This window comes from Sabethes cyaneus, chromosome 1 (genome assembly GCF_943734655.1).
Source record: "Sabethes cyaneus chromosome 1, idSabCyanKW18_F2, whole genome shotgun sequence".
Lineage (NCBI taxonomy): Eukaryota > Metazoa > Arthropoda > Insecta > Diptera > Culicidae > Sabethes > Sabethes cyaneus.
Window position 1 is genome coordinate 36,119,855 of NC_071353.1, and position 27,608 is coordinate 36,147,462.

The 27,608-nt window shown below is 39.9% G+C and overlaps 2 protein-coding genes across 4 annotated transcripts in view; one reads left to right on the top strand and one right to left on the bottom strand.

The window, feature by feature from the left end:
* LOC128733050 (cellular tumor antigen p53-like) overlaps positions 1 to 25,946 on the top strand; it is a 38,485-nt gene extending 12,539 nt beyond the window's left edge. For all 3 annotated transcript variants that reach the window (XM_053826621.1, XM_053826623.1, XM_053826622.1), the window contains exon 7: positions 25,048 to 25,946. In XM_053826621.1, the coding sequence (XP_053682596.1) occupies positions 25,048 to 25,106 (59 nt within the window). In that variant the 3' untranslated portion in view covers positions 25,107 to 25,946. The remainder of the gene's footprint in view (positions 1 to 25,047) is intronic.
* An 11-nt stretch (positions 25,947 to 25,957) lies between these two features.
* Positions 25,958 to 27,038, bottom strand: LOC128733058 (mesencephalic astrocyte-derived neurotrophic factor homolog). The gene is made up of 2 exons (XM_053826636.1): positions 26,860 to 27,038; positions 25,958 to 26,797 (listed from the first exon to the last, which is right to left on the bottom strand). Exon 2 carries the CDS (start codon positions 26,705 to 26,707, stop codon positions 26,192 to 26,194), a length of 516 nt encoding a protein of 171 aa, XP_053682611.1. The 5' UTR covers positions 26,708 to 26,797; positions 26,860 to 27,038; the 3' UTR covers positions 25,958 to 26,191.
* Positions 27,039 to 27,608: the final 570 nt, after the last annotated feature.

A 27,608-nucleotide genomic window follows, 5' to 3' on the forward strand; every position in this document is an offset into this window, starting at 1 on the left:
AATATTGCCATAATTGCCTTTTTGGAACAACGAAATCATATGTGATGTTTAGTGCAAATGAAAGTATCAAAATTTTAAAGATGATAAGTGCCATTAGACTTGTCTAGCACAAACCGTGAAAACCCAACTGTTGCAATTGCATATGAATAGTCGAGTTATATGCAAGAACAAGTTGACAAGCTGGAAACGTTCTTGCGCTAAAAGTTTGTTTTTGAAATATTGATCGAGATCACACTTAATATTGTATTGATTTGCAATACATAATGATAAAAGCTTAGTTGTTTAATGCTGGGATAAAATACTTAATACTCTACCCCTGATTTTAATGAAAATATTCTCATATTCTAGGCCCGTTTTGTAATAACTGTAACATTCGCATATGTAGTTCCACCTAATCCATTTCTGTTTCACATTAGCATGTATTGTGCAGTCACGCCATCCAGAAGAAAAACACAATAAAGTTCTGACAGCTGCAATTTTTATGTCGTACGTTTAATAACAACACAAAGCACAGGATCGATTGCCAATTAGTATTAGATAACAATTCCAGTCATGCGCAGATATCGAAGGAATATGAATGGTAAGTACACTACATTGCACACGATGCTCAGGGATTTTAGAGTGGCAATGTTGGTCGTAAAGTTATTCCTACCGGTAGTATGATCAGAATCGATTTCCGATCATATCGGTAGGATCCTTTCGGTTTCGAGATTTTCTCGATTAGCACTGGCCACTAGGATGTATCGTTTTACTCATTTCACAAAAGGCGTATGCGTAGAAACGGTACCGGAACTCTCCTACTTTAGTCACTAGTCGATCGAGACTGCAATATACTTTGGTCTAAAGTCCTGGTGCTGCTTGTAGCCGAGTGTACCGAATATTAATAAAAAAGTGTTGTAATAGACATACGACACATTTAAGGCAATAAGTGGATCAAACCCGTACGTACGTACGTTTTTGAACAGTGGCCTGCTAATGAAATGCTTTTAGGAGCAAGATCGTGTCACTTGAATCAATAGAAGAATAATATTTGCTACATTCAATGTCTCATCATGATGAACCTTAAGCCCTGCTGTTATAGGTGCTGTAGAGAAATTGTTTCCATGGAGCCTATTCTGCGAAGCGAGGGATACGACACGCCACCTTGTAATTTATTACACGAGTCGAATCGAATAAGGTAAGAGTTTCAAGGTGAAACTTTTGCGGCAAGTGATGCTTTTCGCATAATACCGAATTTAATGCGAATGACAGCGCGATAAAATTTGGCATCGATATGAAGTGCCATAAAAATATTAAAAACAGCTATAGTAGATCGAAAACCGACTTTTCGAAGTCGCATGGCACATGTTAATTCAACAATAATGAGCAAAATTCCAGCCCATGGGCTATGGTACAATTAAATTGGAAAACGTGATATCAATTTGGTGCATCGCATTAAGCTTGATTGTCACGAAACCTTGAAATTTACGCTAAATGCTTCGCAAGAATTGTTGTGAGATTTCCTAAGCGGTAGCGTTGCGAAAACAACGTATTTTTTGTTTATAAGCCTTCCGGGTACTTTTATGGAGGGCTAACAGTCTTCCTATATACTAGTATCTCGTGGTCCACTTTAGATTTCAAACGGAATCATATTCCGAATGTGATCCCTATTTATTGTCGAACTTTTTGATTATTATCAAAATATATAAAGTAGCTACTTAATCTGTTATAGTATCCGATAAGCAATTCTCGCGTCACTTTTCATTTCGTCCAATGTAACAATTGTAAACAAATCCGGTTTATCACAACAAATTATTGCTCTTTTTAAACTCTATGTTATACAAAAACACCTGCCCAAATAGAATTATTTTGAGGTGAAAAAATTAGCATTATCAAAATGTCCAATGTGCACATTCGAATTACGAATGACTGACTGTTACTTCGGTCGTTCTCATCTGATGTCCAAAGTGCAAAAAAAATCAAAACAAACCCAATCTGTACATTGGACGTTTAGCAAGTGAAAGTTTTTTTTCGCATTATTTATGCATTTTAAGTGAAACAAGCGGTCTAATATTGAAAAATAACCTCGAAAATAGCGTAGCACGGCAACGCACGTATTTTACGGTGATCTCGCTTAATTTATGTGCAAGAGCCTGGAAAAATAAAACCGTCCAAAGTACAGCATGAGATGGTAAACAGTCCAATGTAACTTTTTCCATAATAAACCAAAACTGCTTAGTTTTAATTAGATTTTTAAAATCTCCGTTAAATATTGAATGTTATTATTCATCAACCACGTTGAGTGAATGACTGAAAATTATTTCATTTTGAAACAATTTAAAGTTCAATTCGAAGAACTTCGATCTCGTTTTTCCCAATATGGTGGAATTGTTACATTGGACGAAATCAAAAGTGACGCGAGAATTGTTTATCAATAGTCATGTTCGACTTAAATAAGGTTTATTATGTTAAGATTTACTTGTGTTTTACTTAGCATTATTCCAGTCGACGTTAGCAATTATTTTTATTTTATCTTTTGCTTAGTCAAATTTAGCGAGATTTCATTTAGTTGTCATCCAGAAATTTATCTTAAACGATAAAGGTTGAAGAGTTGCAAATAAATGAAGAATCCGTTAATAAAGCAAAACTTAGTTTTAATTATGCTTTATAAGCTCGTCAATTCAATGCTTTAAGATGGGTTTTATAAAGAAACTGTAATTTTTTTACACAAAAACATATTTGATAGTTAAGTTTTTTGTTATCTTAAACATTTCGGGATAAAAAAGTTGTTTCACACGACCAGAAGACAATCCAGCGTTAACATTGGAAACATTGGCGTTTATCCTATTTTCGAAAGGAAGTTCAAGAATTCGATATAGTCAGTTAAGGTTTTTCGCTACGGTTGAGCTATTTGCCTGTAGATCTTCAATCTAGTTATTCGTACCTCAAGTCACATCCATTTGCTCGAACACTTCATCCATCCGAAAACATGTTGCCCGAATGCTTTATCCACTTGATATTTTGTGTTTTATACTTTTAAAACATAAGTTGGTCAAAAATGATCATTAGCCCGAGAACATTCCGTTGCCACTGAGTTACATTGATAATTGAATTGTAAATCTATTATCATTCAGTAAAAAAAAGTACAGAAAAGTTCTAGAGCGAAATGTTATTTCTATTGTTTACAGCAAAAAAAAAAGATATGTTAACAAACTGAGTTAACAAAAGAGTTCAATCAGCAAAAGAATAAAAGTACAAAAAACTCATGAAAAGTATTTTTACCAAATAGATATTGATGAGAATGTTGCCTTATATTGATGGTAAAAACAAAACAGTGGTTTATGAATGTCAATTCAATCCGTAAATGTACAAAAAATAACAGTATAAACGTAATAAATAAATATATATTGTGTAATGTAAGTTGTGAGCTGGATTAGAATATAGTATACAAACAGTATGTAAATTTCGTAAAATATAAAACTACGCATGTGCTTCGAAAAAAGACAGAGCACGTAATGTCATGAAATCTTTTTACATTTTATTTGTAAATGACTATGTAAGATGTGGTAATTTTCCAAAATAACTAATGTTATATTTGGTTTTGAAATAAGAGCTACTGTGCAAGAAGAGAAAGCTCACGTCCCATAAAAAAACGGAAAAAAGAAAAACGGGCTGTTAAAAACAAGTCTTATGAAAAGGTGTGTCTTAATAAAATGCAAAATATCCGAATGGTTTTCTAGAGGTTACAATATTTTTCCGGTGTTTTTTTTTTCAATAAAGTCAGAAATGTGGTTCCTACGTTAAATAGAACAATTTATTATTTTCAAAATGAAGATATACTTCAACAAAGATGCTTTAAGCAATACAGCAACTCTTGGGAACAAGGCGATAATTGCTTGAAAGAATATGTGTGAATGGATATTCTAGCATGTAGAATGTAAACCGGGAACACTGATTTCGGAGGATGAAGTGGGTGGATTGGTTCTAAATCAAAGGAGCAATCGGACTAGCGGCTCTCAAATCTTATTAGGGATAATGCAGATACAGCACTTATGATAACAAAGCATTGTGCTGAAGATAGGAAACATTACACGTAAAGATTATAATCAAACGACTGCTGAAGATTCGTTGCACAGCCAAATTAACAACTAAACTGCGAGTAGACTCATCGACATGCAATGTGCAGTCAGAGTGGATTAAAATAAAGAATAGACCGAAATTATTTGTTTCAGAGACCCGAAATATCCGAAGATCCCGCCACTAGTGAAAATGTCCCTTCAAATTCGATTTGTTTTTTCGTTTCAGTATCAATGCCATGTGGGAATATTTTATAATATTCAACAGAATTCATCTGTTTAATATTACATTAAAATGTTAACTGACGTTAACTAAAGTATTCTATTATAATAAAATAAAAATGCATTTATAAACAATTAAATATATTAGAAATCTAATAAAAGGATATACCGTCTAAAACAGCAACATTCAAATTAAATCGTACATTGTTCAAAAAAATATGATGAACATATATTTATTATAGGAAATTGAAACGTATTTTTAACTTAAACAAAAACCACACACTTTGGTCTTCCATATTGTAAGGTTTAAAATTAACTAATATTATTTTAAAACGAAAATGTCGGTCGGTTATAATAATATAAAAATATGCAAGACTTAAAAAAGTTAAGAATAGATGTTTTGGGACAACGCGATTTGGGTTTTATTCCACACCGTAGTTCTAATTATCGAAACTGATCTTAAAAAGTGTAATAAAACTCAAGTTATTATCTAAACTGTCGCAGCTCGAACTATGTGGATCTGAAATATAACATAATCATTTTGCGCTAATCATGAATGCTGCTTAAAAAGCTCATTTTGACAAATCATGCCGTGAAAAAAATATGAGTAATAAAAAAATCCCCAAAATCACATGTGTGATAAAGGATAACCTTTAATTGCTCACGGAATATTAAAAAATACACTGAAATGCTTTGTTCCCTAATTTTGTAAACATACAATCGTTGATTTTTTTAAACATTAACTAAATTCTAGCTACGTAAACAATGTAATCACTACATCAGCTGATTTTATTTTAATAAAATTGTCTTGATAGCTAGATTTTTTTTAATATTTAAGAATAATCTGCAACTATCCACAACACGGTACTACAGTTACCTTATTTTTTAATTGATAAGAAAGCAACTGTAATCGTTTCAAACTTGTAAAATTTCTACAAGTTTTGACGTTATTTGAAAGATAAAACTTTTCCTTTTAATTCTACTTCGTATTTATTTCGAACTAGACACGATGAAGTCTGCAAGTCGGATGTTAAATACGTATCTGTCAGAATAAGAAATAATAACATTTAAAAAATTAAAAGATGAAGTTTTATCTTTCTCCATTTTCGGATCCTACTAAGACTCTTAACAATGAAACTTTAATCAATAATAATCTTAATACGATAATAATAAATGTCAGATCGTTCTTTCGATCGAATAAAAATGGAAATCTAAAAAATGAGCTGATTATTTCGAGCTTTTGGGTGTTTGCCCTCCATGTTGGGAGCGGCTCAAAACGGCGTCTGAGCTCCGGCGAGACACGGGGTTGGGACAGAGCCAACAAGCCGCTCTATAAAAACATAAAATTGTAAATAACACAGAAGACATTGCAAATCGCAACGATTGGTCAAAACCTAAGCAATGAAATGAAAACTACGATTAGAAACTCGAAACATGGAACTGTAAATTGTTCTGCTTCGTAGCTTGTGATAGTATAATCATCGACTAGATTTATGGCACCACCAGCGAGCTTGGAACTGGCCCCGTAATGCTGGATAGGATACGTAATGCTATAGTGCAAAAGTAATTAATATATTTCAGCGTCAGAAAATTTAAAAAATATTAAAAATCAATGCAATAACACTTAAACAAATAAAGGCTTAAACGGGTTATTAAATTTGTTTAAATATTTTCCAATTTCTGAAACTTATAAACGTAGTTGAAGGAATACATGGAGCAAGAAAAAATAAAGATAAACCCTAGAAGCAAAGTACTAGGATGAGCGGTTAACGGGATTCATATATCACGTGCACCGTGCAGCACGTGTTTAAAATTAGTCGGAAAAATGGGAGACACTAATGATTACGCTTACACTCGATTATACATTCAAATCAACCCCATTCTGATCAGAATTTCTATTCTGAATTTTGATCAAACCGTATGCTTTAACCCTAGATTGCATGACCGAAACTACGACTAACCGGAACACCTGGTAATAAATATTATAGTTTTTAAGTAAACTTTTTAATATCCACAAAATTTTGAAAAAGCAGGATCTGGAGCCTTATGACGAATTCAAAAACTCGATATGGGTGCAATCAGAAATCAGAATAGATTCGATCATGAATGTAGGATCGAGGCGACTATATTTGTGGGGAAAGTGGTAAAATGAGGATATAGCAATATATCCGCATGGTTGGTGTGTATGATTGTTATGTGTGTGTGATAGGTAGGTCCCCTAATATATAAAAATGCTTACAGAGACAGCAAATTTTCTATAAATATCAATAGAAATAATGTTTTATTATCTTTTATGTTTTAGCACGAGGGATTTAAATTAGTTGGTTTATGGGAGACTATACTACAAGTCGCTGGAGTGGAGGTAACAATGTTTCAATCATCGAGATATTTTTATGACATATGTTATTATGAACTGATCTAAAATATTCACTTAGGCAACACAGTAGAAATAAGAAATATCTAGCAATTATCTCCATTTCAAATTTTTAATGGTTTTCAGCAAATTAAAATTTTTTGTCTGCCGGTAGAATTCGCAATCCCATTTTTATCCCGCATGAAAAATCGTGTATACAGTGCTCCAATAGCTTCCTTCTTCCTTTCTTAGGAGCTTAGAGTGGGGGTTCTATTTCGCTTTAAGTCTAGCGAAGTCCACTCTACGTTCCCACCTTCGGCATGTCATGTATGTTCTTATATACGACGAATTCACGATCTTATGCGCGTAATTTATTGAAATTATTTTGGTTTTCCGAACAAAATTTAGGGTTCATGAAAGAAGAGTCGGGTATTTCAATATGTCCTATATTATACATGTACTGACACGAAAAGGCAATTCATTTACTTACCGGGATAAACAAGACGTACATCCAAGAGAAACTAGTTAGTCACTGGCAGCGTGCCAAGAGTCTTTCGCGTGTTTTAACGAAACCACATCGAATCTACGCTTAGCTTTCGTCGACAGATCATATCATCCATTAAGATGAATCCTGATCTATTTCCCTTCTTACTAACGACAATAGGTGTCGTGGCCAGGTGTATAGAAGGGCTCCGTAGCTTGCATACCGATACGAATGATTACGGCCAGCGTTAGGTGAAGGAACCTCGAGTACACGAAATGACTGATTTAATGGGGAATGTCAGCAAGCGATGAAGAAGAAAAAAGAGCTTGGTAAAACTATCTAAACATTTCTATGAGGTAGAATTTGGTCAAGTATCAACAAGCGCGGAATGGGTTGATCACGATGCTGAGGAAGAAAAACCGCTATAAAGAGGCCAGAGATCGTGTAGAACTAAGACAACTATTCCGGGCCAACGAGACGCGCAAATTTTATGAGAAGGTAAACCAATCTCGAAAAGGATACACACCAAAGCCTGATATATGTAGGGAATAGGAGGGAAACCTGGTCACAAACGAGCGCGAGGTGGTCGACAAGTGGAAACAGTTTTTCGATGTGCTATCAATGACTTTATAACAGAAGGAGGCAAAACGCACGTTAATCTAGAAGTGCCTACAAACAATAACAATATCCCGGCACCCGATCTTGAAGAGAACCGGCGAGAAATCGGTCAGAATAATAGTGCCGCCGGAAAGGTCCTACTCCCGGCAGCATTCAACGAAAACTACACTTCACGGCAAAAAGCACTCTTTGTGTACCACTCCATATAATCCGGCAGTGTGCCGTAAATACAAAAGATATAGCAAAGCTTTTTCAGGAATTTAGTAGATAATAATAAGCTGTGTAAGTGCTCCGTATATTAGTTTTTCAAATTTTACTTGGCTGAGGTGATACGGTCAAATAAGTAAAACTAAGTAAAATAGGCACACAAAGAGCAGGACCGCCCTGGCTTTTTAGTAGCAACAAGTAGGGTAACCAACATATTTTGGACCCCATCAGCAGCTGTACATAATTTGGACACATCTATTTGATTTTGCTGTGTCCAAATTATGTACAGCTGCTGATGGGGTCCAAAATAGGTTGGTTACCCTATTGGATTGACGTTCCCTCTCATCCCAGTAGGATCCGGACATCTCGAGTTCATTTGTTAGTAGGATTCTTTCCTCGTATCCACTGATTCCGCACTTAAAATTTTTTTCAAGCACTTTTTTGCTCCACTCTTTTGCTTGCGTTTTCACCATGAGCCCCCAGCCGATTTTCATTTTAAGACCACCATTGGAAAGCTGAGACAAAATGCTACAAGAAACGTTCATAAAATTAGGTGTGTAATGGCATTAACTGAATAAAACAACCAGTTATTTGTAGTAAGGTTCATAATTTTCATATAATTGTGATATTTCCAAAATTTGCTATGAAACAAACTACAAACGACACAGTTAAGTAAAGATTGTTGTTATCGGTTTAACAACAACAATCTTTAGGATTTTTTAAGCGCAAGGCGTTCGTTCGAATCCTTTAGTTATGTAAAAAGGAGAGATAGGGCTTATAAACAAAGTGAAAAAACTACAAGGTATACAGCCCTAAGGGTTGTACGAAAGGGTGACGTATACGTCGTGGACGTGGGTTCATAAGTACAATGCCTGCAACCTTTGAGACATAGAAATTTCTTTTAAAAATCACGTGTGTGCATGATAAACATTGAAATAATAATGAATGACCAATTTCTGCTTATTTGTATGAGAGTGCTTATCCTCCTACCACAGGGCTGAGAGGTCTCAAACCATCATAAAATAAATAAATTCAAAATAAACTCATGTCTCCAAAAAACCCCACATGCCAAATTGGTGCCATTTGCATGATTAGTTCTCGAGTTATGAAGAAATTTGTATTTCATTTGTAAGGGATCTCCGCTTCTTAAAGAAAGCAAAGGTTCTAGTCCACCATAGAAAAAAATCCCCCCTCCCTGTTAAAAGACGGATGGGTCTCATACCATAGAAAAAATTCCTGCCTTCTAAAACCCCCATATGCCAATTTTGGTTCCTTTTGCTTGATTAGTTCTCGAATTTTGAGGAAATTTGTGGTTCATTTGTATAGGAGCCTCCCCTCTTACGCCCCCTTAAAATTGCTCTCTTACCCCCCTACAAAATTGCTCTCTTACCCCCTATAAAATTGCTGGTCATTTTATCTATCCAACGACATATAAATTGTTCAGTTTCGTTTAGTAGTTTAGTAGTTATTAGCATTTGAAATCTTTTATTTAAACGTTCTATTTTCGTTTTCACAAAGTGCTACCCAGTCCCAGTATAGTAAACAAAGACGTAGTCCTACGTCAAAAGTTGGCGGCTATCTTGGATTTACCGCCATGCTGGATTTTATCGAATTTATTGTTTTCGCCAAGGTCCCCCCAACCGATTTTAATTTCAAGCCCATCGAAAAGCTGAGAAAAAATGCTATAAGAAACATTCATCAAGTTAGGTGTGCAATGGCATTAACTAAGTTAAACAATTAATTTTCTGTAGCTATTCCATTATATGAGAGTTGTAAACCTTGATACAGATAGTTAATTGTTTCGTTCAATTAATGCCACTACACATGTAATTTGATGAATGTTCCTTATAGCATTTTTTTCTCAGCTTTCTAAAGGTGGGTCTGAAAATTAAAATTGGTTGGGGGGAGGAGGGGGGGTGTTAACTGGCTACGCAATCCATAAAAGGTCTCGTTTGCGGACGCTATCTTTCCCTTTATTTTGCGCTATATTATTGTTACATGTCACTAGTTCTTTCACCAGCCGAGAGCCGGGGTAGCTCTTGCCGTATAACAAATTCCTACCCACTGTACTCCTTCCTGAGCCACTCGTTGCGAATTCGTTGAACGTCTCGACACACGAAAGTCGGCTTCAACCTGGTCGAGCCATCCAGCACGTTGAGCCCCTCTATCCCTGGTGCCGGTGGGGTTCTTGAAGAAAACGGATTTTACTGCACAGTCGTTTGGCATCGTTGCGGCGTGGCCGGCCCACCGTAGTCTCCTAACTTTTATCAGGTGTACGATGGGAATCTCTCCAAGTAGTGCCTGCAACTGGTGGTTCATATGCCTACGCCACTCACGCTTTGTAGTCCGCCAGAAATAGTCCACACACTCTTTTCGTTCAAATACGGCTAGTGCACATATGCCTTTCGTAAGCAAAGTTACTGTCTCAGGTTCGGAGAGGACTACCGGTCTGATTAGCGTTTTGTACATCGTCAGCTTTGTGTGGTGGCGTATGCTCCGAAGCGTCTTGCGGAGGGAAAAGTAGACTCGATTTCCAGCTTGAACGCGTCGTTGAATCTTCTTTAGCATAGAGCCGGGGTGGCTCGTGCTGTTTCAAGCACTCGTCTCCATTCAACTCGGTCTTGGGCCACTCGTCGCCAATTTCCTAGTCGACTCAGAAATCGCCAATCGCTTTCAACCTGGTCGAGCCATCGTGCACGTTGGGCCCCCCTGTTGCTGGTGCCGGTGGGGTTGTTGAAGAGAACTATTTACGTTGCACTGTCGTCCGGCATCCTTACGACGTGTCCGGCCCACCGTAGCCTGCTAACTTTCGCTAGATGTACGATGGGAGTCTCCCCAAGCAGTTCCTGTAGCTCGTGATTGGTTGTACTCCACCAAATATCGTCCGCAGCATTTTCCGCTCGAACACGGCAAGGGCGGGTATGTCCTCCATGAGTAGCATCACGGCTTCAAGTCCATAAAGCACTACCGGTCCAATAAGGGTTTTGTACATTGTTAGCTTCGTGCGGTGGCGTATGCTACCTGATCGTATCGTTTTACGAAGGGAAAAGTAGGCCTGATTCCCCGCTTGGATGCGTCACTGGATCTCCTTACTAGTATTGTTGTCCGCGGCCACCAGCGATCCCAAATACTCGAACTCCTCTGCCACTTCTAGTTCATCGCCGTCAATGGTTACCGTCCGTGGGAGACGCGCGTTTGTTTCCTTTGAGCCTCTTCCTTTCATGTATTTGGTCTCCGACGCATTTATTTTTAGCCCAATTTTCCTAGACTCCGCTTTCAGTCTGGCGTAGATTGTCTCCCCCGTTGCAAAGTTCCTGGCTATGATATCGAAGTCATGTGCAAAGCCTAGAAGTTGGCTACCCTTGGTAAAAATCGTGCCTCTCGTTTTGATGTCCGCTCGTCGGATCACCCCCTCAAGAGCGATGTTGAACAGCATACAGGATAAACCGTCACCTTGTCTCAACCCTCGCCGCGTCTCGAAGGGACTCGAGAGTGTCCCAGAGATGCGTACAAAACACATCACTCGATCCAATGTAGCTCTGATCAGTCACGTCAGTTTGTCCGGAAAACCGTGTTCGTGTATTTATCTGCCATAATTTGTCTCGATCGACTGTATCGTATGCTGCTTTGAAATTAATAAAGATGTCATGCGTGGGCACGTTGTACTCCCGACATTCCTGCAAGATCTGTCGGATAGTAAAAATTTGGTCTGCAGTTGCGCCAGCCCCCATGAAACCCGCCTGATAATTCCCTACGAAACCTTGTGCTATCGGTGACAATCTGCGTAACAGGATCTGGGAAAGTACCTTGTAGGCGGCGTTTATCAGCGTAATACCGCGATAGTTGCAGCAGTCTAGCCGATCACCCTTTTTGTAGATGGGACAAACAACTTCTTCTATCCATTCCTCCGGTAGCTTTTCCTTCTCCCAAATCCTCGAAATAACCCAGCCTTTGCTAGCGTTTCTCCGCCATGTTTATAAAGCTCTGCCGGTAGGTGGTCCTTCCCAGCGGTTTTATTGGTCTTCAGCAGCCCGATTTCTCGCCTGACTTCTTGGAGATCAGATGCTAGCACATTACTATCTTCCATGGGCGCTCCTAGGTTAATTTCCGTTCCGCCTCCTTCTGCGACTTCGCTATTGAGGCGTTCATCGAGGAACTGCTTCCATCTGTCGACCACCTTGCGTTCGTTTGTGATTAGATTCCCTCTCTCGTCCCGACACATGTCAGGTTTCGATGTGTAGCCCTTCCGAGTTTTGTTCACCATCTCATAAAACTTGCGCGTGTCATTAGCTCGGAATAGTTGTTCTAATTCTTCTCTCTGTCCTCCTTTTGGCGCTTTTTCCTCCTCAGGATCGTGGTCAACTGGTTCCTAGCTTGTCGGTATTTGGCCAGGTTCTCTCTAGTGGCAATACTTAGATAATTTTTTCAAGCTGTTTTTTCCCCTCTACCGCTTGTTGGCATTCCCTATCAAACCAATCATTTTGTGTACTCCGAGGCTTAATACCCAGTGCCTCTCCGATCGCCGAGTGTATTCTGCCCCAACCGTCTTCTAGGTTTGAAGCACCTAACTCCTGGAAGAAGGCAGTGTCTCATTCAGTATTCGCACGTAGTTCTCGGCAGCTTGCGGGTTATCTATCTGCCTGATGTTCAGCCGGGGAGGGCGGTTTTGACGTGTCCGGTATACGGTGGACAGCTTTGAGCGCACATGTACTGCTACTAGGTAATGGTCTGAATCAATATTCGCACCCCGTCGGGAGCGGACGTTCGTGATGTTAGAGAAAACCCGGCTCTATGAAAACGTGGTCAATTTGGTTTATTGTACGTTGGTCAGGTGATCTCCACGTGGCTTTGTGGATATCCATGCGCGGAAAAAAGGTGCTTCGGATCACCAGACCTCAGTAAGCTGCGAAGTTTATATATCGTTGGCGTTATCGTTCGTGTCGGTGTGCAGGTCTTGGGGTCCTACCACCGGTCTATACATTTCTTCCCTACCGACCTGGGCGTTAATATCCCCGATGATTGATGATCCCCGATCTTGATGTCCCGTGACGAGCAGCTGTCGTACGTAGCCGCCAGTCTCGCGTAGAACGCTTCTTTCTCATCGTCGGGTCTACCGTGCGGGCAGTGCACGTTAATGATGCTATAATTGAAGAAACGGCCCTTTATCCTCAATACACACATTCTCTTGTTGATCGCCTTCCAATCTATCACGCGATCCTGCATTCCGCCCAACACTACAAAGCCCATTCCCAGTTCGTTGGTAGTGCCACCGCTGTGCTAAAACTGGGCCTTTCCGTCAGGGATCTTCCATACCCAGCTAGCATTTTCATATGTATAAAAAAGGTAAAAATCAGCGTTACGTACTGATATACATGCTAAATAAATCGTATTTCATGTGCAAAATTGGCATATCCGTACTATTTTGGAGGCGATATACGTGATTACGAATAATTTTGAGCGTTACGACTATATAAGTATTTATATACGATAATATCCGATTAAGCGCGAGTCGCTCCGTACTACTCTACGATTTTGTGTTGAAATTCGTATGTAGGTCAGTTATTATCATTATATACGACAGAAAATCAACTTGATCCCACTTTATCCAGCTTTAGTTACGATTTCGAGTTTGTTAGGAGATATTTATGATAGTTTTCGTACATTGATATACGAGTTGGTGCTAGCTGGGTACCTTCTCTCCTTTGCGACAGATTTCCTTCAGAGCTACGATGCCGAGTTTGCGGGGTTCAAGCTGTTCAATCAGCACCAGCTCGCAACCTGTGGAATTTAGCGATCTGCAATTCCAAGTACCGAGTCTCCGTTCGTTGTCCTTGTTCCATTGCCTAGGTCGATGCCGAATATTCCGCTCCGAATTTGCTTGAATTTTGTAAGTGTGATTTAATTTATGTGTGTAGCTGTACTGGGGCAACACTACCGAGTCTCGCGATGGGGCTGCCATCTTATAGTGCCGAGACACACTATACCTTCTTCCCGGTTAGTATACGACCTTAGTTTCCACCGGGGTTGGTTACCCGATCTCCGCTAAGGTTGCTCGTACTCCGCCTGGTACCACGAGGAGGTCGGGATCGGAGTTGCTGGATAAGAGGCTACCCAGCTAGCACCAAATCGTACATCAATAACCGAAAATTATCGTAAATAACTCTTAACAAATTCGGAATCGTAACTAAAGCTTAATAAAATCCGCCCAAGTTGATTTTCAGTCGTATATAATGATATTAGCTGACATGCATACGATATTCAGCACATAATCGTATAGCAGTACGGAGCGGATCGGGCTTAATCGGATATTATCGTATATAATTACTTATATCGACGAAACGCGTATGTTTATTCCTTATCACGTATATCGCCTCCACGTATATCGTATACCACGGACATGCCAGTTTTGCGCATCAAATACGATTTATTAGCATGTATATATATATATATATATATATATATATATATATATATATATATATATATATATATATATATATATATATATATATATATACTAGCTGACCCGACAAACTTCGTATTGCCACAAATTAACCTGTGTTGTACATAAATCATGAATCTCGGATGATCTTTGTCACAATCTCGAGTTTTGCAAGCCCCCCAGTGGGCGGCAATTCCGACGGCGGGTCACCGGCAACACTCGCGACCGTCTCGTCCTGAATGATCTAGTGTTACTATAGATAGTTTTTGTGGTCTTGTATTGACTAATGTTTTATGGAAGAGTCTCGAATTTCTCGAGTTCGATTAGTTTTTGAGTTTCGCAAAAAGTTCTGTTTTATTTGTATGAGAGTCCATATCCCCCTACCACAGGGGTGAGAGGTCTCTAACTATCGTAAAATAAATTCAAGACTCCAAAATCTCCCACATGCCAAATTTGGTTCCATTTGCTTGATTAGTTCTCAAGTTATAAGGAAATTTAAATTTCATTTGTATGGGAGCTCCCCTCTTAAAAGGGGAAGGGGTTGTAATTCACCATAGAAAAAATTTCTGCCATGTAAAACTCCCACATGCCAAATTTGGTTCCATTTGATTGATTGGTTCTCGAGATAAGCGGAAATTTGCATTTCATTTGTATGGCAGCCCACCCTCTTAAAGGGGAGATGGGCCATAACTCGCTTTTTAAAGTAGAGAGGGGTCTCAATTCACCATAGAAAAAAATCTTGCGTCCAAAACCACTTACATGTCAAATTTGGTTCCATTTGCTTGATTAGCTCTCGAGTTATGAGGAAATTTGTTTTTCATTTGTATAGGAGCCCCCCCTCCTAAAGTGGGGAGGGGTCCCAATTCATCATAGAAAAAAATTTTGTCTCCAAAAACACCCACGTGTCAAATTTGGTTCCAGTTGCTTGATTAGTTCTCGAGTTATGAGAAAATTTGTATTTCGTTTGTATAGGAGCCCCCCCTCTTATAGTGGGGAGGGGTTCTAATTCACCATAGAAAATATTCATACCCTAGAAAACTTTCACATGCCAAATATGGTTCCATTTGCTTGATTAATTCTCGAGTTATGAGGAAATTTGCATTTTATTTGTATAGGAGCCCCCCTTCCTAAAGTGGGGAGCGGTCCCAATTCATCATAGAAAAAAATTTTGTCTCCAAAAACACCCACGTGCCAAATTTTGTTTCATTTGCTTGATTAGTTCTCGAGTTATGAGGTAATTTGTATTTCGTTTGTATAGGAGCCCCCCCTTTTAAAGTGGGGAGGGGTCCTTATTCACCATAGAAAATATTCTTGCCCTCGAAAACTTTCACATGCCAAATTTTGTTCCATTTGCTTGATTAGTTCTTCAGTTATGAGGAAATTTGTATTTCATGTGTATAGGATCCCCCCCTCCTAAAGTGAGGAGGGGTCCCAGTTCATCATAGAAAAAGTTTTTGTCTCCAAAAACACCCACGTGCCAAATTTGGTTCAATTTGCTTGATTAGTTCTTGAGTTATGAGGAAATTTGTATTTCGTTTGTATAGGAGCCCCCCCTCTTAAAGTTGGGAGGGGTCCCAATTCACCATATAAAATATTCATGCCCTAGAAAACTTTCACATGCCAAATATGATTCCATTTGCTTGAGTAATTCTCGAGTTATGAGGAAATTTGCATTTCATTTGTATAGGAGCCCCCCTTCCTAAAGTGGAGAGGGGTCCCAATTCATCATAGAAAAAATTTTTGTCTCCAAAAACACCCACGTGCCAAATTTGGTTCCATTTGCTTAATTACTTCTCGAGTTATGAGGAAAATTGTGTTTCTTTGGTACAGGAGCCCCCCTCTTAAAGTGGGGAGGGGTCCTAATTTACTATAGAAAATATTCTTGCCCTCGAAAACCTTCACATGCCAAATTTGGTTCCATTTGCTTGATTAGTTCTCGAGTTATGAGGAAATTTGTATGGAAGCCCCCCCTTTTAAAGAGGAGAGGAGTTATAATTCCCCTTATAAAGAGGGGAGGGGTGTCAATTTACCATAGAATAACTTCTTGTCACCGAAGACAACCACATGCCAAATTTTGTGCTATTTGCTTGATTAGTTGTCGAGTTATGCAGAAATTTGTGTTTCATTTGTATGGGAGCCCCCCCTCTTAGTGGGGGGAGGGATTTCTAACCATCACTAAAACCTTTCCTGGCCCCAAAAAACCTCTACATGCATATTTTCATGCCGATTGGTTCAGTAGTTTTCGATTCTATAAGGAACATACGGACAGACAGACAGACAGACAGACAGACAGACAGAAATCCTTCTTTATAGGTATATATATATATATATATATACGTAATGCTGATTTTTAACTTTTTTATACATATAAAAATGCTAGCTGGGTAACGACTGTTGTGGGGTCTATATTCCGCATTATCCAGCCATTTACCAGAATCACCTTACTCGTATTGTCTGTGTTGACCAGAGATATCAAATATATGAACTCATATACCTCTTCCAGTTAATCGCCGTCAATAGTCACTGTCCGTGGGAGGCAAGCGTTGCTTTCCCTGGAGCCTTTTCCTATTTGGTTTTCGACGCATTGATTTGTAACCCTATCCTCCGTTTTTAGTCTGACGTAGATTGCCTCCGCCGTCCCAGGGTTTCTAGTAATGATGTCGGGGTCGTCTCACCGGATCACACCTTCAATAACGATATTGAATAACATACAGGACATCCATCCCCTTGCCACCACCCTCTGCGCGATTCGAAAGAACTCGAGAGTGTCCCCGAAACGCGCACGTAGCACATCACTCGCTCCAGAGTAGCTTTGATCAGCGTCAATATGTCCGGAAAACCGTACCCGTGCATTATCTGCCAAAGCTGTTCGCGTTAAAGTGTATCGTATGCTGCTCTGAAATCCACGAAAATATGGCACGTTGTACTCTCGACATTTCTGGAGAATTTGTCGGAGAGTAACAATTTGATCCGTAGTAGCACGGGCCCCCATAAAGTCCGCCTGATACTGCCCTATGAATTCTCTTGCTATTGGGGATGGACGATGCAACAGAATCTGGGAGAGCACCTTATAGGCGGTGATGCCGCGGCAATTACAGAAATCTATCCGGTCGCCCTTTTTGTAGATGGGACAGACTATACTTTCCATCCACTATTCCGGTAATTTCTCCTCCTCCCAAATCCTTGAAATTATCCAGTGAAGTGCCGTTACTAGTGATTCTTTGCCATTACACGTCACTACTGCACCAAGGTAAAAAAAATTGTCGATTACTTCGAATGAATCTCCATCTAGCACTGCAGCAGCATCGAAATCCGAAGGGCTAAAACTAATTTCGTTTTGCTGTATCGTATGCAACCTTGAATCTATGAGCAGATCTGCAAGTTGAATTGTCGATATTTGTTGAGGGTCTGTCACAAGCTAAACAATTGCCACTCGAAGTGATATTCGCCAGCAAAGGATTTTTGTAGTGGCCTCAGTTTATGGAACAAGATGCGGAAGAAAATGTTGTATTGCCGGGTTGAGGAAAGTTAAGGAAATATTTAGGTAATTGTTGTTTTCAAATTAATGGTCCTTCTTGTAGATCGGGTATATGAGCGAAGCCTTTTTCCTCATTTGTAACTTCACTTCTAGTAAGGGACTACTCTTCCTTTAATCAACCCCCACGCTGAATTACTTATGTCAAGCAACATGTATGTCGAGTTTGACGAAAAACAGTCCTGAACTTCCGAAGTTGTGGCGGTGAATACTAACATACAAACATACGCTCATTTTTATATTAGATGCTTGCAATTATTTTTTTAACATTAGCTATTGGTTTTTGTACCAAAATTTGATCTGAACGACAATTTTTTTAACATGCTACAGCAATAATTGCATGACTGTTCAGAGAAGGGATGACTTGACCCCCTGCGGTAGAAATTGGTATACATCAACAGTTGGTGCTGTTAATTGTTAAAAATATTTGTTACTTTCGTAAGCTTTAAATTTCTTTCAACCTCGTTTTTAGTTACATAACCGATCAGCCTATGACCTGTTTTCGTTTGCTCCCAGATAACACAAAATCGTAATAGAAAGTTCACATTAAATCGTTTTCATGTCAATTTCACATTGGAATTGTATAATGATTAGAGTATGTCAAATTGAAGTGAATAATTGTCAAAGTGAATTGTGAATAATAATTGTCAAAATGTTCGCACGTATAGCGCCTCCACTTTGGTACATATATGTTCTTATATGGCGTGAAATATAACTTTTTCGTTCAGATATGATTTCGTATATCTCAGTTGCAATCGAGATATACAAACCAAATGGTTTACTGGGCTGTACATAGAAGCTGTCGCCACTAGCACTGCTCTGCGAACGGTTCTAGAAACAATAAATTTGGTTCGATCGGAGCGTTTTTCGGAGTCCAAAGTAGAATCGATTTCCCGCCGTTGTATTTCGCTGCTTATGGCCTTGATTTCTATCGAACTTCTTCCTCTCAAATATATTACACCTGGCAGCAATTTAACGAGTCCTACGCAAATTCTTTTTTTAATAATAATTATCATGTACTTACTAAATACATTGAAAATATGCTTGTCAAGCAAGGAAGGATGCAGTGGGGAGGCAATAACGAAAAACTGACAGTTCAAATTGCTAAATTGCAAACATGCGTGGTAAACGCAGAAAATAACCACGCTAATAATTTTCGCGTGGGACTCTAAATAGGTGGAAACTCCGCAATATATGTCTTCGCCGCAATTACGGCCTGTCTAATCAACACGTCTTTTGATATGATGTTGGTTGTTGCCATCTTCTCAAAGTTCTATGCTATGCCAGCGTTATCGGCGAAACCTAGTAGCTGGGCAAATTTTAGGAAAATCGGTCGATATTGTAAGTACTCTCACTTTGATGTAATCATCTGCTAGATTTAAAAGTACTCAAAGTACTCCCCAAAGTACGCGCATCACCTTATTCATCGTCACTTTCGCCAATCGCGTCAGTTTGTCCAGAAATCCGTAGTCCGTAGTTCAGAGATAAAGAAATTATGAGTGGATACCTACGTTATATTAGTTAGGATGCTGGATAATATTTTCGGCATGCTTCTAATTATTGGACCTGCTCTGTTTTCGTGTTACCTGTACCTGAGAACGGCTTTCTGCTACCGTTCCCTCCAAAAATTATAAAAAATATGGTTATAAACACTTATTTGATGAATATTTCAGCAGTGGTACGAAAACTAGCACAGTCGAAAAACTAGATCTCTTACCCTAGTGTATATTGGAAAGAATTTGTGATGATTTTCTCCCTAGGATGCGGAGAACAGAGGGTAGCCCCAAAATAAAAACAGGCTGTAGAACTGGTGCCGCAACCCTATGTATTGCAAAAGCCGTATCGCGAAAATCTGAGCCATGCTAACTCGGGCACTCATACATCTTCCCTGGTATTGCCCCAAGAATTTCTTTGCAATCGGTGCTAGGCCAAAGCATAGTTTCAGGAAGAATACATTGTAAGCAGCGTTCTGAAGTGTGTGTGTGTGCATGTGTGTGTGGTGTGTGTGTGTGTGTGTGCATGTGTGTGTGGTGTGTGTGTGTGTGTGTGCATGTGTGTGTGGTGTGTGTGTGTGTGTGCATGTGTGTGTGGTGTGTGTGTGTGTGCATGTGTCTGTGGTGAGTGTGTGGTGTGTGTGTGCATGTGTGTGTGGTGTGTGTGTGCATGTGTGTGTGGTGTGTGTGTGCATGTGTGTGTGGTGTGTGTGTGTGGTGTGTGTGTGTGGTGTGTGTGTGCATGTGTGTGTGGTGTGTGTGTGCATGTGTGTGCATGTGTGTGTGGTGTGTGTGTGTGTGTGTGTGTGTGTGTATGTGTGTGTGCGTGTGTGTGTGTCTGTGATGGTTGCAGCAATTCGACTGGTCACCATTTTTGTAGATTGAACATGCAGTGGCTTCTATCCAATAAGTCAACGCCAGTGGCTTTACTGGGATCGAAAGGTCTATCGGTATATCGACTTGCAGCACATACTCCTCGCGCGAGTTGTATCACTTTTCATAAAACTTCCGTGTTTAATCGCTACGGTACTGATCTTCTCGTACACGATCTTTCTGTCTCGTACACGATTTTTCTGTCTCGTACACGCTTGTAATTTGTATTTGAATTGTAGTGATCGTGAAGAGTTTGCGTTCTTCGTTAGGCTTATCGTTGCTTCGATTTGGTGCCGTTGTATTAAATGCCACTCAGTAGTCTAACATATGGGTGCTCGTATGCTTTCAAGATGAAGAAGGTTAAGATTAACTACTCTAAGCTGCTCTTTTGTAGATAGCGCTGCTTCGAGTTGCTATTGAATTCTTGGGCAACTCTGCTGTCCAACTCTGGTGGTGCCTATAACGCTTCGTCCTCGTCGTTGGGTCTAGCTTCGTATGAACAGTTAGGGACGCTTAATGTTCGCTTTTCCATACTTTCTGCCCTTCCAGTAAAGTTGTTACGACTTACAAATTCGAAGTTACGAATATTTATTTACTTGTTTATTCACTTTTTTTTATTGGGGCTTTCAACGAGTGGTTGGTTCGCCCCAAAAGTTACGAATATAAATTTCTTTATAGATTACCCTATCATGGCCCGGAAAGTCAAGCACCACTAGTTACTCCATGTTCTAGGTTTCCAACTGTAGCTCTTATTTCATCCCCTAGATTTCCATCGGCAATTTCTTACGTGCTATTTGAAACATTTCGTTTTCGGAGGGTGGCTCGTTGAGTCTATTTCATTGGCATAGCTAGAAAATTTCCCTAGGGGGTGCCCTCCAAATTTTTTTTTATTATGATCCTGTTACGTCGGCTGTCACCGATAGTACAGGGTTTTGTAGGGAAATACTAGGCGGGGTTCATGAGGGCCCGCGCAATTACGGAGCAGATATTTACCATCCGTCAGCTCTTGCAGTAATGTCGTAAGAGTATTACGTTCCCACGCATCGCATCTTTGTTGATTTCAAAGCAGCATACGATGCACTCGACCAGCTATAGCAGATAATGCACGAACACGGTTTTCAGAATAAACTAACGTAAATGATCAGAGGTACATTGAATCGAGTGATGTATTTCGTGTGCATTTCGGGATAGTTTTGAATCCCTTTGTGACAAGGTGACGGCTTATCTTGCGTGAGGGGGTGATCCGACGAAAGCGGAGTTTAGGAAGATTGGGCTAAACATAAATGCGTCGAAGACCAAATACATGAAAGAAAGAGGTTCAAAGGAAATAAACTCGTGCCTCCCACGGAGGGTAACTGTTGACGGCAACGAACTAGAAGTGGCAGATGAGTTCGTGTATTTGGGATCGTTGGTGTCCACGGACAACACACCAGTAAGAAAATCCAGCGGCACATATGAGCGGAAAATTGGGCCTATTTCGCCCTTCACAAAACGCTACGATCAAGAAGCCGTATGAAGAATAGTAGTTTTTTATGGACTTGAAGCTGTGACATTGCTCACGGAGGGCATATGCGCCCTTGCCGTGTTCGAGTGGAAGGTATTGCGGACGATATTTGGTGGAGAACAAACTGAAAGCAGAGAGAGAGAGAGAGAGAGAGAGACGGAGTCGTATGAATCACGAACTACAGGCACTGTTTGGAGAGATTCCTATTGTCATCTGGTGTAAGTCAGTAGGCTATGGTGGACCGGACACGTCGTAAGGATGCCGGACGACAGTGTGATGAAAGCAGTTCTCTTCAACATCGGCACCAGGAACAGATAGGCTCAACGTGCAAGGTTGCTCGACCAGTGTCGATAGTGATTTGCGACTTCTGAGACTGGGAAATTGGTGAAGAGTGGCCCAAGATCGTGATGAATGGAGACAACTGCAGTCTTGAAACAGCATGAGCCTGGTTGGCTACTGGGCTACTGACGACGACGACAGTACGCATTTGCGATGCTTAGTGGAAAAGAAAACATCTACGCAGTGGGAACATATACACTGAATTTTTTCCGGTTTTTAAATTCCAATGGGGAACATTTCTTGAGGGGCTTGGAGAATTCAGGGGGGGGGGGTGGTCCCCCAGGTACCCCCTCTAGCTACGCCAATGTCTATCTCAGCCTCCTGTGTCACTGGGTACCATGATACACAGTACTATTTAGAGTCTCACACTGACACGAGGAGATCAGACGCCAGTTTGTGCCAATCCTAACTTATAGGACAAACGCTCAAAAGCAGTAAACAGGCCGGTTTTTACCCAGCATGCGACCAAGCTGCACATGGATTGGTTGCCCGATCTTTAATGCTCGTACCCTTAGGTGGTACCGCGTGAAAGTTTGCAGTCTGCAGTTGCTGTTGCTGGATAAGAAGATGAGAACCACTGTGAGCCCTTTTAATGCCTGTTAGTACGCGATGTACTGATGGTAACCATTATTAAACCATTTACCAGCCGAAAATATGACCAGCAATTGTGTTACCTCTTTTCCTGCTTCACTTGTTTTTGTCCTAAGCAACGTTGCGAAAGAAATAATCTTCAGGGTACGGCCATTTCTTGTATTATGGGCCTTATTATGAGCAACTCGACTTTACTCAGTCACTCACCACTACTCTGTACTTCGAACGAAAGTGGATGGTATTCTTCATTCCGTCAGCCAAATCAAATGGGCAAAACAACTCGTTCGAAACAAGCCGAACGGAATAAAGATCCGTTCGAAATGCAGAATAGGAGTGACTGTCGAGTTTCGAGTGTCGTGTGCGGGCAAAACGGCTTGATATACGACCAAAACAAAGCAAACAGACTTGTCATTTGCTGACAGCTGAGTTACCATCTTTTAAGCGGTCGGCTCAGTCGAGTTACTCGACAAAACCGTGTCGCATGTAACTTACATAATACCAAAAGCAAACCACTCGGATAAAGTGGCAGGCGACGTGACTTACATAATTGGGCCTGCTAACAAATACTGAGTGCCTGATTTTGCTAGGGAGCTAAAATTAGCAGAAGTTCATGCGCTGAATGAACCGGTAGAACTAAAAAAATGGGTGTTGATAGTCATTTTAACATTTTCTCTTACTCGCCTTCCTAATCCATCTATCATTTCATCACTTCTTCTATCCCTCTTTCACTCTTATAACCCTCCCTGCCATATGCTCATCCAAGCCAGTGCTTTACCCCAACCACCTGACCACTTACCTCTCCAAACCTTTAATCAAATATCCACTTACCCAGCACTTCTTCACCCACCAAACCCTACCAGTCGCTCATTCTATCACCCAGTCACTTTATCGCCCATTTACCCCACCATCTGCTAGGCCACCATATTCTCGTTTTTGTTCCGGAAACTCCCACAATGCAAGATAAACGAAACTGTTTTACCTTATTTGGAGCTCCTCACCCTGGTCAGGAACTATCCCCTTTCATCATCCCAATTATGCTAATTTCTTTATATCATGGAATAGATATGCCAAGTTTGATGAAGAACCTTTATAGACGATCTAGAGTTATGGCGTTGTATTCAAAAATGCATTCACTTTTATGTATTTAGATTTGGACGTCTTCCTTTTCTCTTTAGGCCACTTGAACGTCTGATTTGGCTTCGGAAATTCCCGTAATGCAAGAAACAAAGCTTTTTTCGTTATTTGGATATCCCTTGTCAGCTCTCTTCGTTTTTGATCCGTAACCACTTGTACCTGTTTTCTGTCCTGTTCTGTGATATCGCTATAACGAAGCAGAAACAAAGCCTTTATTCTTCATTTTTACCTCCTCCCTTGTCAATGTTCTCTTGATCTTTGGTCTCCCAGTCAGCTCTGCGTCTTTTTTGGTCCGAATGTTACTGTTATACTGTTGTACTGTAATACTGTTTTTTCTTATTTGGAACTCCCTGCCCTCTTTTTTTCTTATTTGGAGGGATCAACCTCCTTTTGTCAACCTGCTGACAACCTGTTTGCTGATCTGTTTGTTTCAAGTTTGGCAACGAACAACTGTGCAGACATTCCAGAGGGATGGTGGTTCATGAATACAAACAAACATATCATTGAATTTACGTTGAGTTTGTGCTACAGAACCCTAACAAGAAATTAACAAGCAATATCCGAGGTTCGCCGGATCGATCCATAAACCGCACAGCTAGTCGGTTTAAAACTGTTTGCAAAAGAACGTTATCGGACTGGCCGGAATGATTTTTGGATTGAGTCGTAAGTGCATAAACAGCCATTCGGCCTGCTTTAAAAATTAATCATGAGAGAATGAAAAATGCAGTTTTGGGCAGTAGTCAGTATATGCTCAAAATTCTATTAAAATCGTTAGCCGTGCGCTAGCCACTTGTCCTATATTCCAGCGGTTCCCAAATGGGGGTTCGCGAACCCCCAGGGGTTCGCCAAAACTTTAGTTCGCTGCAGAATAGTATAGGGAAATCCGCCAGGGGGTACGCGAACCGAAAAAAGGTTGGGAACCGCTGCTATATTCTATTCCCAACGTCACGAAAGTTACCTGGCTAAAATGGGCAAGGCCAAGTGAACACGGAGGCAACGTGACGTTCAGAGTAGTTAACATTTTCATCATGAAGTGACAAAGGTAATTAGGAGGACCTGTAACCGTGTGGCCTTCGACAGATGCTACAGAAGAGAACATACAATGCTCGATTAGGAGAAGGAGCTGAAGCATTTCTCTAATGTGGCGAAAAATTATCCATGAGTTCTAAGCATCCGTTTAAATCTTTTTACTTACAGAAACCCTTAAAGGCGGCCACACTGCCAGCAGCTCCGATAGCTCCTCGGATTCCGATTAGCGAAATTAATTGCATGTACTGGAATGTTATTTCACATATTATAATTCTTCAAAAAATCCACGTAGATGTAGGTTTGTAGTACGTAGTTCGATTGGTTATGAGCATAATCAATATTCATTAAAACAAAGCTAGTATTATGTTGAATGTAATACATTTTAAATAACCCATTGATAACCGTTTAGAGTTACATTTACCTACTGCTTAAAAGAGCTTACTTGATATAAATACCAGTGCTTATAACACGTACCTTCGTGACTGGAAATAGTTATAGGGAGAAACCACGTTTTCGTCGTTTATTTTAAGCTACCTCTGAGATCAAATCTGTCGACCATTGTCGAATTATCTATGTTTTGAATTCCTATTTTTTCCCGATGTGCCAATACATACGTCTTTATCTGATCTAGGATTACAAATATTAGCTAGATTTTCTTGTTCTTTTCATTGCACTTCATTTTTCTATTGCCGATCGGTGCAATTTTTCGTATACCGTTCAATGATCGGGTTTTAAAATGCAACTCGTTTTATATTTGTTCCACTAGATTAGACGATTATAGAATTAGATAAAACATGTGTACCTTAATCATTTTTAAAATCGGAACACAATTTACGAATATAGGTACTGTTGTAGAATGATAAGTGCACTTCTGTGATGGTCTGTATAAGACAGAAGGTGATGCAAAAGTGCTATGACAAGTACTTTCTAAAAAACACTCTAAGGATAAAGCATTCTTTGAACAAACAAAATGTTATTACTATTGACGAAAAAATCGAAAAAAAAACTAGCAGAAAAAGAGAAAAACAAACCATTCTCAAGAAGCTACACAAAAATGAAAATACAAAACAAATAATTACACATATTTGTAACTTTATTCATTGAATTTCAAGGATGACATATGAGAGAATTCGCGAAAGACTACGTAGAAGTTTTTTACTCTACTTATATAAAGCTAGAACTAGTGAAAACTTCGTTTCTTTCACAAAACAAAACAATCCTCCATTCTGAACTACCCTAGATCTTAGTGTATTTTTTGATAAAAACCTAGACACGTTGGGTTAAGCCAGCAAATCTACTAGCAAGATCATTATTACAACTCGGATTTCACATACTTATGTTTAAGAGCTTCGATTCTCTTAATGTAATCGGTTTTTTCTAAGCAACCCTCGCAGTCCTCGTTCCAGTCGGAAAGGATTTTCTTCAGGTCCTTTACCTTTAGCTTTTTCAGGTCTACGGCGTTGAGATCGATTTCTTTGTCGAACCGCAGATCGCAGATTTGGGCATCTTTCTTCTTGAGCTTCTCGCAAATTTTATCAGCGGGCATTGACCAGCTCAGCGGTTTGGAGAGTTCGTTAAGTATTCCTGTAGCGGATTCTTCCGAGCCCCCGAGGTAGTAGCAGAACCTTTGCTCTTTGTTCTTGGCTGTTTTGCAGAACTTTTTAAATTCGTCCTCAATTTTCTTTGTATCGGTTTTGGTTGTTTCATCCAACGAAGCGGCAAAATGTTCGACTGTCTTTACGCATACTTCACAGTCTCCATTTTTTAGGGCATACGTTGGCTTCGACAGCAAAGCAAGCAAACTTGTAATTAAAATTAACCGATACATTTTTGCTGTGTGTAAATGCTAGATATAATTTGACTATGCCTAGGTTTGATACAGCGGCGAGTTCTCTAATCCAACTCCAACTAAACCACACTGCCGATTTAGGAAAAAATACCGTTAGATAAGCAATATTTCCAATATTTTCGTGAACTTACATGAATGTCTACTTTTTCGACCCCGTCTTCTCAACACTGATACCTTATATACTGATGGAGCGGCGACTATTGTGCAAAGAAAGTTTTCTTTAATTTCAGCGTTGATTTCAATCCAGGAATTTTGCGGTGAGTTGGACTACAGATGATTGCTCTAGCCTAGCTGTCCAATCGCAAACGAGAGGATGACAACGACTTGGTGAACGATGACGACAGCCACCGGTCTGTCAAAATTCAATACACTGAACGCAAATAGGGATGACAGTACCAACACGCTCAATAATAACTAAGTAAAAATGAACAAAATGCGCTCGCGTTTTTGAACCGGTTCACCATTTGTTTCATCCACCCCATCGGCAGGCAACCATGTTTTCGCTGCCAACATCTCGTGTGTGCGAAAATGAGATAGCATGTCAGCATTGCGTTTCACTCAACTGCCAGCAGTCTGATTTGGGCCCGTTGTCAAATTTTGAGCCCAGGACATCCTGTCGCTGACGTTCACTGTTGTTCGTTATAGAGATGTCGATGGGGTGGTTTCATCGTTTCACGTCTCTTATCAAGTAACAACGTAGCTGAACTGCAAGAGCAATTGCTGTTTACGAGTTGGTTTAAGGCGGTTAAAGCTGCATAAATTAAGCACTTAAATAGTGGTTGAACAAGCGATGTTTAGGCTACTTGTTTTTCAAACCAGTTTTCCTTCAAAACTGATGAACAAGCTTAATAGTGGATTTTTCTGCTAAACAATCCGCTTC

Bases quoted from the DNA above. Each gene is read 5' to 3' on its own strand.
- LOC128733058 (XM_053826636.1), bottom strand. From the start codon at position 26,707: ATGTATCGGTTAATTTTAATTACAAGTTTGCTTGCTTTGCTGTCGAAG.